At 42.5% G+C, this 12,398-nt stretch overlaps 2 protein-coding genes and 1 long non-coding RNA gene across 5 annotated transcripts in view; 1 reads left to right on the forward strand and 2 right to left on the reverse strand.

Annotated features, from left to right (window-relative positions):
• ankhb (ANKH inorganic pyrophosphate transport regulator b) overlaps positions 1-4,867 on the reverse strand; it is a 16,973-nt gene extending 12,106 nt beyond the window's left edge. The window contains exons 1-2 of one of the 2 annotated variants that reach the window (XM_031563154.2): positions 4,158-4,867; positions 547-763 (exon numbers count right to left, since the gene is read on the reverse strand). In XM_031563154.2, the coding sequence (XP_031419014.1) occupies positions 547-763; positions 4,158-4,253 (313 nt within the window). In that variant the 5' untranslated portion in view covers positions 4,254-4,867. The remainder of the gene's footprint in view (positions 1-546; positions 764-4,157) is intronic. The other variant, XM_031563153.2, reaches the window with a different exon arrangement.
• A 1,938-nt stretch (positions 4,868-6,805) lies between these two features.
• On the forward strand, positions 6,806-7,340 carry LOC122128855. Its single transcript, XR_006151660.1, has 2 exons — positions 6,806-6,919; positions 7,089-7,340. It is a non-coding gene; the product is annotated as an uncharacterized LOC122128855 (long non-coding RNA).
• Positions 7,178-11,964, reverse strand: otulinb (OTU deubiquitinase with linear linkage specificity b). Of its 2 annotated transcripts, none has more exons than XM_012835887.3 (9): positions 11,673-11,964; positions 10,852-11,055; positions 10,469-10,699; positions 10,262-10,347; positions 9,814-9,917; positions 9,128-9,271; positions 8,695-8,820; positions 8,186-8,455; positions 7,178-7,845 (listed from the first exon to the last, which is right to left on the reverse strand). In XM_012835887.3, exons 1-9 carry the CDS (start codon positions 11,855-11,857, stop codon positions 7,561-7,563), a joined length of 1,635 nt encoding a protein of 544 aa, XP_012691341.2. In that variant the 5' UTR covers positions 11,858-11,964; the 3' UTR covers positions 7,178-7,560. The 2 variants fall into 2 exon arrangements, with proteins under 2 accessions (XP_012691341.2, XP_012691343.2); XM_012835889.3 differs by lacking the exon at positions 11,673-11,964 and adding an exon at positions 11,367-11,514.
• Positions 11,965-12,398: the final 434 nt, after the last annotated feature.

The following is a 12,398-nucleotide window of genomic DNA, read 5'->3' on the forward strand; positions in this document are numbered from 1 at the left end:
AGAGTGATTAAGAACATAAGCTTAGTGACAGGGCAACCACACAGGGGGCATAGAGACGCCTCTGTATGGGTTTTGCCATTTTGTGAAAGAAGACGCCATTTATTTCTGAGTGCCCCTGAACTATTCAGAATGAAAAAGCGGGCAATTCAGGCCCACGAGTTGTCATGGAGAACGAGCTCTTAAAACAAACACAATGGGTTTCTGACAGCGCACAGAACACTCAGTTCCTTCCGTGGAGCCGTTACTCCTGTGGTTACCCATGTGTGCAGAGGAAAAATACCGCACGGAGCACATCTGGTCTGATTCCTGGGGGCTGACCTGATTAAAAGTAATTCAACTAAGAGGTCACCCTTCCCTTCCAATCATCAGTGTTCCCCACCCTGCCACAGAGGGGCTGCTGTTTGGAGAAGCAGAAACCAAAACCCAGGCCTCGTGTGCCTTCACGTCCGAAACCATGTGCATGGAGGACGGCAGTCTGGCAACAGCATAGGGAGCTGTTTCCAACATCACCCAGAGAAAAAGTGCTTGAGACGATGTCAGACTTACCTATGAGGGTGTGGAAAATGATGGCTATGGTCCCGGCGGCAACCATACACAGGAGCGCCTTGGTGCGATCGCGCTTGCTGTTGACGAACACCAACCCCACGTTCTTGAAGTCGCTCATGGGCCCCGTGAAGAACTTCATTAGGGAGTAGGCCAGTCCGTAGCTGGCCAGCATCTCCACCGCATCTTCCTTGACTGCTGCGATGCCCCTGTTAAGAGCCTGAAAAGATATGTTTGCTTAGGGTACAAGGTCGTGGTTGTTTACACCATAATGTCCCAAGGGTTGATGTATATCTGCAACCTTTATAAGAGGAGCTAGACAATGTTGGACCTCCGGGCTGGGAAAAATATTACTTCAGGGCAAACACAGGGTGATGGTAATGAAACAATGAAACAAAATTGGATAGAAATGCTTACAACTGAGTACAGGTTGACATAAAGTGAGCTCCCAAACATATGTCCTCTGTGATGAAATAGATCTGAGTATGGTGAGTATTAAGAATCTTTCTTAGAGGCAAAGAAGATTTAGAATAGAATTAGCTTAATAAGCACACTCCAAAGTGACAGTAAAGATTGTTTTTTTTTTTGGTAATCCCCTTCTTTGTATGTGCATCTAAACAAAATCCCCATCGTGTCCCTGGGAGAATCCCACTGTCCTGTGACAATGGCGTTTTTGTTGTTTCATGACCTACCTGCTGTGTTTCACTTGACAATGCATGTCTTTCATGACATCTCTCGCTTCACAGGCCCCTAATCTCAATGCTAGTGTTGGCATCTCTAGCAGTGGTCTCAAATGATCAGTCCCTCCCTCACTTGCGCATGCATACTGAAGAATTCTGCTCTTTCTTGCTACCAAATGTATGTAGAGACACTGGATCCCCTACAAAAGGCTCTCTCCCAGCGCAGTACACAGAAGGCGTCTCAGCCAAAGCCATTTGCGTCAGAGGTACACAACATTTTGTAGAAGATGTTAAATTACTTCCAAGGACAATGACAATTTTGGGGAACTGCCATTAGGGAAGTCCTTCCAAGTTCAGCAAGAAATAAGGACTCCTTTCCATGACACAGAAGGAACAGGCTTTGGAAAGAGATACATAAAGCATGAAAAGTCCCCACTTTACATCTCACTGTCGCACTGCTGCTGGAAAGAGGTTATGACAGATGGAAAAAGCAAAATGCACCCCCTGCTCAAACAGGCACTTGCTGATATTTGGTCCTCTTGACCTTGGCTCTAAATGTCCACCTCATTGTCAACTGACTTCTCCTTCATCCTGGTATGAACAGTGCCTCTATTTATATTTCCGCTAGTCTGCATGTTTGCTTGCAAGAGTTAAAAATATTCATGGTTGCAATTACTGTCATATTTTTGGATGGGCCATGGGCCAAGGTTCTCTGTGTTTTATTGTATATAGTCATAGCATAGCATATAGCTGTACAGTTGCTGCATCTAATATATCAGGGGATGCTATCCATGGGTGATTTCACTCCATTTATTCTCCTGATAATTTCCAAATCTGATTTTAAGCTGACAGGTATGTACTGAGTACCTGAGTTGGGAGTGTGGGTGAAAACATTTATTTCATCAGCTGACAGGGAATCTCAGACATCATGTCAAGGCTGCAGTTTAGCGCTGACACTTCACTGCTCACACACAACACCAGAAATCCCAAAGACGGAGCATAATATGAGTATTCATATCACAACACTCCACGTTCAATTGTGTCACTGAGCCCCTGTTTCCACTGAATGACATGCACACACGTGCACATACACACAAGGACCATTCCTCAGTCATAAAAGGGAGCAGGTGGATCACATGCTCTCCCTACTGTTCGTGGTGGCTGCGGTTGCAGGTTGGTTAGAAGCTTAATGTTATTAACACTGGAAGGGTTGGAAAAACAAAACAACGGGCCAAGTAGTTAGTACCACAAAAAATATAGATTGAAATAACATCATAACGTGGAAAGAAATTATATGAAAAAAAAAAGTTAGCTTAGCTTACTTATTTTAGCACTCAGGAGCTTCGTGAGAACACTGTTCTAGACACCCAATGAAGCCGGGCTGGGGAACAAGGCAGTTAATCTCAACAGCCTTACAACAATGTGGGGAAAAGATAAACTGTGGCAGCTGGAAGTAACTGTGAGCTCGTTCCCTTGAGAGTTTTCTGCTCTCTATCTACCTCGTGGTATTAACCACATCACACGTGCTGGGCAGAATTCACTTATTCGTCAATTATTTATTGTCTTCCGCAACACTGACTGACTGACATGGTACTACTGACTTCTTTCCATAATCACTGAGGGGAAAGACCTGTTCACATGCTCAAAATAAATGTTCAAATTTCAGTTTTACAGGCAAATTATCATTACCTACATTTTCACTGTTTTAAATGCTCATGAAATTATTATGGTGAGTGAAGTCATGTGGCAATTTTAGACAAAGTAGGCTCATGACTGATTGGCAGGTTGTATTTCAGATGACTGTGGGTGTCGTGTTCATTTTTGGAATGCTAATGCCAGGTTCCTTACTTAAGTATGACGAATAGGTAATATCTGCGACCAAGTTATTCCATAGCAATGTCCTTTGTAAGAAGGTTGTACACATGCGATTTGATGCCTCTAATTAGTAATTTGCTTGATTTTGGAGTTACCTTGGGTGAATGTATGAAAATAATCTGAAAGACCATTTTAACCAGATAAAAAAAATCAACAGGGAAGTGTTAGCCTATCAAAGAGAGAAAGCGTTATTAAACAAGAACGCTCTGATGAAGCAGCCTAGGAAAATCTAACAACCGCAAAGCGACATGTTCTTTACTCAACTGATTTTCAAAGAATGGACTGGAAATGTAGTGATCCCAGACAAGACAGCTACATCGTGAATCTTCCTTGTGCCGTCCCGAAAGCACCTCACAAAAATATGTATGGAACGTTGTCAGATATCCATAAATTCATCGGTTTAGCTTTCATTGTGTCAGGGAAATAATGTGACCCTTGGTTTTATTTATTTCACACCAAATAACAACAGAACACATGACAACTTGCATTTCGGCCCTAAATCATTGTCTGACAACGACAACAAGGCCAGTTCACGGCGAGGTTACTACATGCATGGCTACAAAAAAAATCAGCCCATCCAAAACGGCACAATCACCTCGCTTAAAATGTTTGCCTCGCATTGTTCCCTCCCTGAATACAACTTGACACATGTTAGCAGATCCACTGTATGACCAGCTGTTGACGTCCACCCAGGTGATCACCTCATGTATGTTGTTTGTGATGCACTGGAGGGCCAAGCCGCTATTCTTCCCATTTGGGAGATCCGTTCTGCTACCAAAGTCACTCTTCTCCGTGTAGTGTGGCGATGGAGGGAAGGGGAATTACGTCAAGCATCATGGGAAGGCATAGCTGTTAACATGTAGCCTCTGTCACTAATTCTTCAGGGACATTTGACAAGATGCAATTGCTGCAGTAGGCTACACAAGCCAAATCAAATGCGTAGCCTATGCGATGCTGGGAGTGAACCTGCAATGGTCACCCGACCAAATATAAACTGTGCAGAAAATACATGATGTTCATAAGGATGGTTCATAACAATGTCATAAACAAAAAGCGTACCTGTTCGCCGAAGTCGATGGCAATGTTCGTGATTGCCAGTGGAACCAAAAACCGGATGAGAGGCCAGTAGTGTGTGAGAGCCGGAAATTTCACCATGGTTTCGCCGGGATGACAGCACTGCGAACATCTGCTGGTGGAAGCCGAGAGGATGAAAAACTGAGTCGCTGCGCGATGGTGCTATCGGTGTTTTCTAGCAGAAATCCAACGAGATCAGGTCCGTCCCTGCCCTCCTACACAACAACAGCATCAAAAACAATGATCTACTGCAGGGGAAAAGAGGAGGGTCACCAGAAATTTCTGCTGACGGCTTCTCCATTGTTCATCCATCGGCGGAGAGAAAAATAAATACATAAAATCGGGCTCTGAAGCCGCTGTGATTACGCGCAGGCGTTTCTCTCTCTCACGACAGATTAAGGGAGGATAATTCGCAGGCCGTGATCCGTCGGCTTGCTGCTATTCTGCAGTAGCTGGCCCCATGGTTAACTCTTCTTAAATGATCAACCTTCTCTGGAGTCGGCACATGAAAGCCACTCCTCTTCTGGACGTCACTAGCTGCGTATAGAAAAAGATACCCAGGTCAACAGAACACGGTACCTCTCACAAAACATGGCATCCGCGATGCACGGTAGGGGAATGCCACATAATTGTTCCATTCGTGGGACGAAATGTATTTGAGTCATTGTGGTTCTGGACTACAGAAATGTCAACGAGTGTGTGGTTTTCCAGGCCACCCTGGCACTATGGCCCTATACATCTGGAGCACCGCTCTGTTCCAAGTGGCCCACATGACCAAGAGCCGTATAATGTGATTCCTCAGGAATAGTATCTAAGGCAAGGGGCAAGTGATTCACACGAACTTTGAGCTCCTAATAAGCCTCTTGAATCACTCCTTCCCTCCACTAAGAACATATCATGTCTGTCCAGAAGCCACGAAACCATTGCAAGACTTAGCGATACAGTTGCAAACACACGATATTTAGAGTAATGATAAAATACCATATGAACAGTAACAGCACTGAAACAATATCAAGGGAAACAATGATATTAATCATTGATCATGATGATCATAATGTAATTCAGAACCTGCTCTCGCCTGCATTTCATATGGCTAGTACTCTATTCTATCTGCTGGCTAATTTTATAATTGTATTATTATATGGCAACTACAATACTAGCGTTCTGATCGGCTAATGCGTAGTCATGCCAGCCGCGTATTGCCCTCCTCACTGGTCAATACGGATCCGTATTGCCCTCTGACGACATTTTCAAAATTAGCGAAAGCTCACTATCCAGATCAAAATAAAAACATCTACAACCATGAGGAAATCCAGAAGAAGCGAAGATTTGTTATTGAAAGTGATGATGAAGACTAGAAACTATAGTTTGAATCACTTGTTTTGTTACCTTACTGTAAATTAAAGCAATTTTAGCTGAGCCATGTTGTCCATTTTCTATTTATCATTGTAACTTGAAGTTAGCAAGTAATTGGTTGAGAGCTGAACAAAACCACATGTTTTCAATTTACAATTACCATTTATTTTCATTTACAAAATGAAAGGAGCGAAAAATGCCATATAATAAACTTACTAACCTCAACCGTTCGGTCATGCCGGGAAATATCAAACTTTGGCCCTCATTTTTTATATTTCCCGGCATGACCTTATTATTATTGCCTATTTCTTAATTTATATTTGATTAAAACCATATCACTGTTACACCTGTTTTCATCCCAGAGCAGACACTCTGATTTTGGTTATCTTCAGTATAAAAGACTATCTACCCTGACAGAATTGGGATTAGGGTAGCCTTAGAAAACTTTTGTGTGATGGCAAAATAAACTTACATCCCGAAACTTTGTTCTGATTCATCAGCTTCCCCTTTTATAATCAGACGAACAATCTAATATTTGACATATAACTTTAAATATACATATCCACCCGGCCGACCTCAAGCAGATGGGTCCCCCCTTATGTGCCATAGTTCTGCTTAAGGTTCCTTCCTGACTATCAGGGAGTTTTTCCTTGCCCCTGCTGCCATTGTGCTTGCACTAAGGTGTTCCAGGCTCTGGGCTCTGTAAAGCACCTTGAGACAATTGTATTGTTATGGCGCTATATCAATACAATTTAATTGAATATAATCTACAGTCATCAGAAGGGTAATGGTTTTACCTTAAAAGTCTCAACCCCGGCTGAATCTCTTGATCTACGCAGGAACGCATATCTTCTATCTTTATCTTCCAAACCTCAAAAAGGCAGTACAACATCGACCCTGCCCAAATAGAGTGGGGGCAATGGGTTCATGATCTGTAATGGGTTTTCTGTGATACAAATGGGCCAACCCCATGGGATAAATACTAGAGTGAGATCTTTACAATCAAAACCTTACACAAACACACGGGTGACTGCACAGACTAAAACACACACACACATCATTTTTCAACAACTCCTGTTGTCATTACACCATATCCCACCCACCCATCAGGCTGAGGTTATAGACAATGTCATTACACCATACCCTGAACCCATCAGGCTGAGGTTATAGACAGTGTGGGAACTTGCACTTCAGCAGTTACATTCCGGCACTTCTTTTTCCTTTTTTCTAGGTCGTTGTTTTCTAATTCTCATGTAAAGTAGTATTTATTGTTACACCATGCTTTTTATTGCTCTTAGCTTGACTGTTCTCTCCCTTGTACGTCGCTTTGGACAAAAGCGTCTGCTAAATGACTAAATGTAAATGTAAATGGGATAATGTTCAGCTAAAAGGTATGTCGCAATCAGTGTTGGCATCCAGATTCGTTTTGACCTCAACGCTTAAAATTCATTGGCATTTCAATGCAGCTTTACAATTTCAAATTAACAGTGCCACAAAAGCAAAACCATAAGTTGAGGAATGGAACTGCAGGTGAGAATGACATGAGGGGGAAGTTGAAAGTTGTTTATGGAATTCGGTGGCTGAGCTCACTACGCAAAAACACTGACCAACAACAGCAAATAGGAAAAATGAAAACACAGGTTTTCATCTAAGAGGTAAACAAATTGATTTATTCTTATGACTCATTCATTCAAAGAAGTTCAGTTTCATGTCAGCAATGTCTCTATCAATACAGCCTACTCAATAAGAAATTTAAAAACAGATAAAAAAAAAAGAAGATAATAAAAGGATAAAAAATAATCTGTTTTGGAACAACAGAGGGGAGAAAACCTTAAAACTACAGCACAAAACATATGATTAAACAATCACCGCCTGAATGCTAATAATCAATTTATACAACCACATAATTAAAAAACAAAAACAAAACATTACATCTTACATACACACACCTATCCTAAAAAGAGCATTTGCATTGGATAATTGAATTCCACACTCTTGATTGTCAGAGTAGGGGCAAATATGCTGTAATAAATTAGACGTAGGTCCTCCCTGTCTGGTTAGGGGGTCCATGCATAGGTGTACTTCCTGAGGGCGGAAGCCACAAGGGCTTGCCTGAGGAGTTGGGCTTAGATGCTTTCTGCGTTCTGGGGACTGGAACATTGTAGTGCCTGTCGTCCTCCGTCAGCAGACAAAGGTGAGGCCAGTCCTCTTTGTGGTCATCAGGGTAGTAGGTGGCGAACTCTTCCGTGTCGGCCTTGTAGAGCCGGTAGACCTGAATGGTCTGCTGTAGGGAGTAGCCAAGGAGAAACATCTCCACCTGCAGTAAAGACAAAAGAAGTTGACATTTTTCTTAATGTCATCTACATCTATTTTGCTTAACTGTATATCAGTATATGCTGTTAAATATAAATATATTGTACAACTGTACAAATCATGCAAGTCAAAAACTTGGGTAAAGGTAATTCACAGCTCAAAATGGAATAAATAAATACATTGGCAGTAATGTTAATGACAGTTTATCCTCTTTCTACTGCCGTGCTGGCATTTCATTCTTCATTATACTATTTATTTTGAAGCATAATTGTTCAGTATGCCTAGGTCAAAAGCACCAGCTAGCTATCCTGCTTGTGCTAGACAGGGCACAGGGGTGCTCTGACCTGCTCTAGCCCTCCGCTGAAGCCCACATGCTGCAGGTGGTTGGTCAGAAGGCTTCTGGGGCAGCGGGAGGAGTCGCGGGCGAACAGCAGGCAACAGAACTCGGGCACGGCGTCCCCGCGCTCGCTGGCGCCGTGCAGCTGTGCGGCCGTCCGCAGCATGAGGAACTTGAGGGCCTCCAGGAGCCCGTACTCCTCCTCCCTACCCTGGAACACCTCCTGGCACAGAGCCTCCCTCTCCTCCGGCCCGCGGGCCTCCACCGCCTCCTGCCACTGCAGAGGGAGGAGACATGGATGATTATTATAGTGTTCATTTAGAACACTTCTAACAGAGGCAAAGCACAATCTAAGTACACAGGCATAATCGGAGGCTACTTAGGTGCAGTTACGTGCGTAAGCAGTAGTAAGCAGTATTTGTGAAATTCACTTCCATGCTGTGCATCAGTTATTTTATTCCATGAAAGAATGAGACTAGAGTAAAGATACGATGAGACAAAGATAAAAGCAATGACCCGTTTCTTCAGGAGCTTTAGATAGTGGCCCAGTTGTTCCACAGCTCCCCCGGTGCTGCTCCAGTTCTCAAAGGGAAACTTCCACTGATCTACCAGATCCTTCTCAGATGGAATCTCTGTTGGCCACTGCACAGAACCACAAAATGAAGCGGCGACCAGGTGAGTGACAGGTTATTCTGGGAAAGGCTTGATCAGTAAACTTAAAAGGTGGGATTCTGGAATTCACATGGACTTTTCTGACATGTCTGTCACAATATCAGTCCCAGCAGAGTAACCGTAGTGTTGGAATAAATGACTCCAGTGCAAACACTTGTCGCCAAGAATTAAATTCAAAAGAGGGAATGCTGTAATGTGAATGCTGTGAATCTAATGAAAAATAAATACAGCTTCTGTTTAAACACATAGGCACATTTCCATTGCAAATAATACACACCAGGCTGATATCATGGTTTTCTAACCAGGCTGGAAGTTGATTGGACTTAGTGAAGAGCTGAAAGAGGGTAGCCCTTAGTGCGCAGTAGTTATCCCCCCTCACCCTGCGCAGGCCGTCAAACTCGTGGGATATCTTCTCATAACCCTAACATTCAAAAGAGGAAGGCAAGATGTCGACACTGAAACATCTTCACAATCTTCAGAGTCATTAAGAGGTAGAGTCTGCAATTCTAATACAATACACTTTTGGTCAAATTCAGCAAATTGTTCTAATTCCTCTAACTGTCTGTTCCGTGTGTGCGTAAAAAAAAAAAACTCCGGTGTTCTTACACACAGAGTTTTTCAATTCCAGCCGATAAACACGTTGCTTCAGGAGGATGTCATTTGATTGGCTGTTGAGCTCAAATATCAACCTTTTGGAAGAATTGCGGACTGTACCTTTAACTACCAATATTTATACAGTGCCTCATGTGGGACACTGTTGCACTCATCTTCCACACTGCTGTACTTTGTTCCGCCAGTTTAAGCACACGTTTAAATACACTTGTAAACATGTGTCAAATAAAACACTTGAATGCTGAATCACTCTACTGCACACATACACAGCATAGGCCCCATGATCATGCAGCATATAAAAGGTCCATTTGAAAGTGTTCTTCAGCGGCAACATCCTCTTAGGACACTGACCTTTCTGATAAGGACACTTTTGCTGGTGTTTCCCCTCCACTCTCTTTGACTATAGGTCAGGAGGTCAACTGGCTCTTCCACACTGCACTGGTCCTCTGAAGCCACTGATGACAAGAAAAAAAATGACTTTTCACCACCTCAAAGTGAGAATACTACTGTTCAGTCATTTAGACTCTACTGTACTGTTACTGACTACTGTAAACCTAATACATTTGCTAAAAAAGGTTCAGTGAACTTATTTCTTGTGTTTGTGCTCGCCAGACACTGAACCCATGATTTCTGCTGTTATCATTTTATTATATTATACTGTTATTATCGTTTGTGGAACTTTAACAATGCTGAGGTACCAGCAACCCATCTGGAGTCATATGTGGAGGAAGTCTGAAAGGTGAGAGCGGGTGTGGCCTGAGGAAAATGTCTTCTTAAACAAACGTGCTGCTTCACTCACATGCTGACTGACTCCCAGGACACGTGCTGTCTTTTGCATGTCGTTCCTTCTCAATTTCTTCCTCTCCTCTATACAGGTCTTCTTCACTAGGAAAACAACATTAAAAAAAGAATCTTACCATCAATATTCTTGACAATCTTTAAGTAGCACATTTGTTTTGTCTTACACAAACAGTCAAGCACCCAATTGCGGGGAATTTTGGAATACCTGTGGTCCTCTTCTGGCATTATGGAGGTGACAGGAACCTTGTGTTCTTCTGAGCCTATTCGAACAGTGGCTTTGTCCTGAGATGTTGACAGCATTGCTGGGGTAGTTCTGTCCATGGTTCTCGCCAGTCTAGGCCGGTTTTCATCATTTGGTTCAGCAATCTGTTCACAGCTCCCTACAGCATTTCCCTCTTTCGGCTGTGAACAGTTCACGTGGGAGTCATCCCCAAATCTTAGACAATGGTTAAAAACAAAGAATTGAACTGTTACTCCGGAGAGAAAAAAGCAGTGTCACAGGTTAGACATTAATGCACTTTCACATGCCAAACACACAAAAGTAGGGTAGCCTACTTGTTTAGTGATAACGACTAATATAACATATACCGGTTACACTCTTGTATTTCAGCCCTTTTGGCTTGACAGTCAGAAGAGGAAGTAGAAGGCAGGCCTAATGTTAACTCTTGTAGGCGGTTATCTTGTTTGACAGAATCCCAATGACCATCTGGGTCCTCCTCCCCGGGATGAACCGGAGGCATAGTAGTCTTTACGGGCACGGGATGGACCTCATTCCTAAGGACGGCGCTGTAACTAGAGGAATTGAAACCATTCGTAATGCCAACTGGCCATCCACTACCACCCAACATCAAAAGTATAGGCTAACTTTAGCTCACTAGATGTATGCTGATTTTAACATTGGCTTGATAACGTACATTTGTAACACTTAGAGAAACACGCTGTTTACTATTTTAGGAAATAGTCTGCTACTGAGCGATGGCTACTGATACACTATCCATTATTTGTAGCATAAACATAGATGCTAGGTAGCTATCTAGCTACCTAGTTAGATCAAGCTAACTAGAAATATAACTGGGTAGGGGGAATTGAAGGGTTCGTCTTACCAGCCCTAGTTCTGACCGCTTGTCGTATGCATTTTCGTTATTTACACTGAAATAGTCGTGAAAAATAATGAAAGCATGACAGCTAATCCACCTACTACTAATCCTTTCACGATTTCAAACACTTCCTGGTGCAGACGGATTGTGGGAAATGTTGTTTACATAAGTCATTGAGTGAGCGAAATGCCTTTGGAGGACAGCATATTGGTCAGACGACAGATTGGACAAGGTATCAGTGGACATAGAACGTAAACCACTCAAAGATTGTTGAGGCACTTTAAGTGAGACAACCATTCTATTATTATTTACCTTTTTACTGATGTTCTTACTGAACCATTCCCAGACATTGCATTCCTCTTGTACCCCTCCACAGCCTCTTCCTGAGATACGCCATCACTTTTGGCGATAACCCCAGGGTTCTTCGCTTTTTCTTTCAGGAAACCTTCTCTGTTCACGAGGTTATTTTCAGATTGGCCTTTGCAGCAGTTGCCCATTTTCTGCCACCTGTTCCCTTTTGGCTACCAGAGAGACTTCACTCCATTTTCAGCCCACCTATGGTGATTACATGACCTTTCTGCTCTGATTGTTTCAGGGTCTATCTGAATGTGTGTATACCATGTATACTCCTCAGGCTCCCTGGAACAAGGCTCCTAAAATAGAATCTGACTGGAATAACCCCCTGTGATATCTGACCCCCATGCTCACAGTTGTGAGCGGGCCCTGGAGTAGCCAATACGATCCAGTAGGTGGCAGCAGCAGTCATCTCTTCAACCACAATTTATCACTTCAAAAGACTGAAAACATACTATTCCATTTTTTATTTGATTTAAATTGTTGCATATAGGCTTCTATTAAACCGTTTAAATGCAACTATATATATATATAGTTGCATTTAAACGGTTTATTTATATATATATCATAAAACCATATATATGCAACCATTGAAACGACAAGAATATTTGAAATTAATCACTAATTAATAAATATTTAATTAAAGACACAACATCTGACTCGTTTTTTTATCTGCTGTAGGAG

This window comes from Clupea harengus, chromosome 25 (assembly GCF_900700415.2).
Source record: "Clupea harengus chromosome 25, Ch_v2.0.2, whole genome shotgun sequence".
Lineage (NCBI taxonomy): Eukaryota > Metazoa > Chordata > Actinopteri > Clupeiformes > Clupeidae > Clupea > Clupea harengus.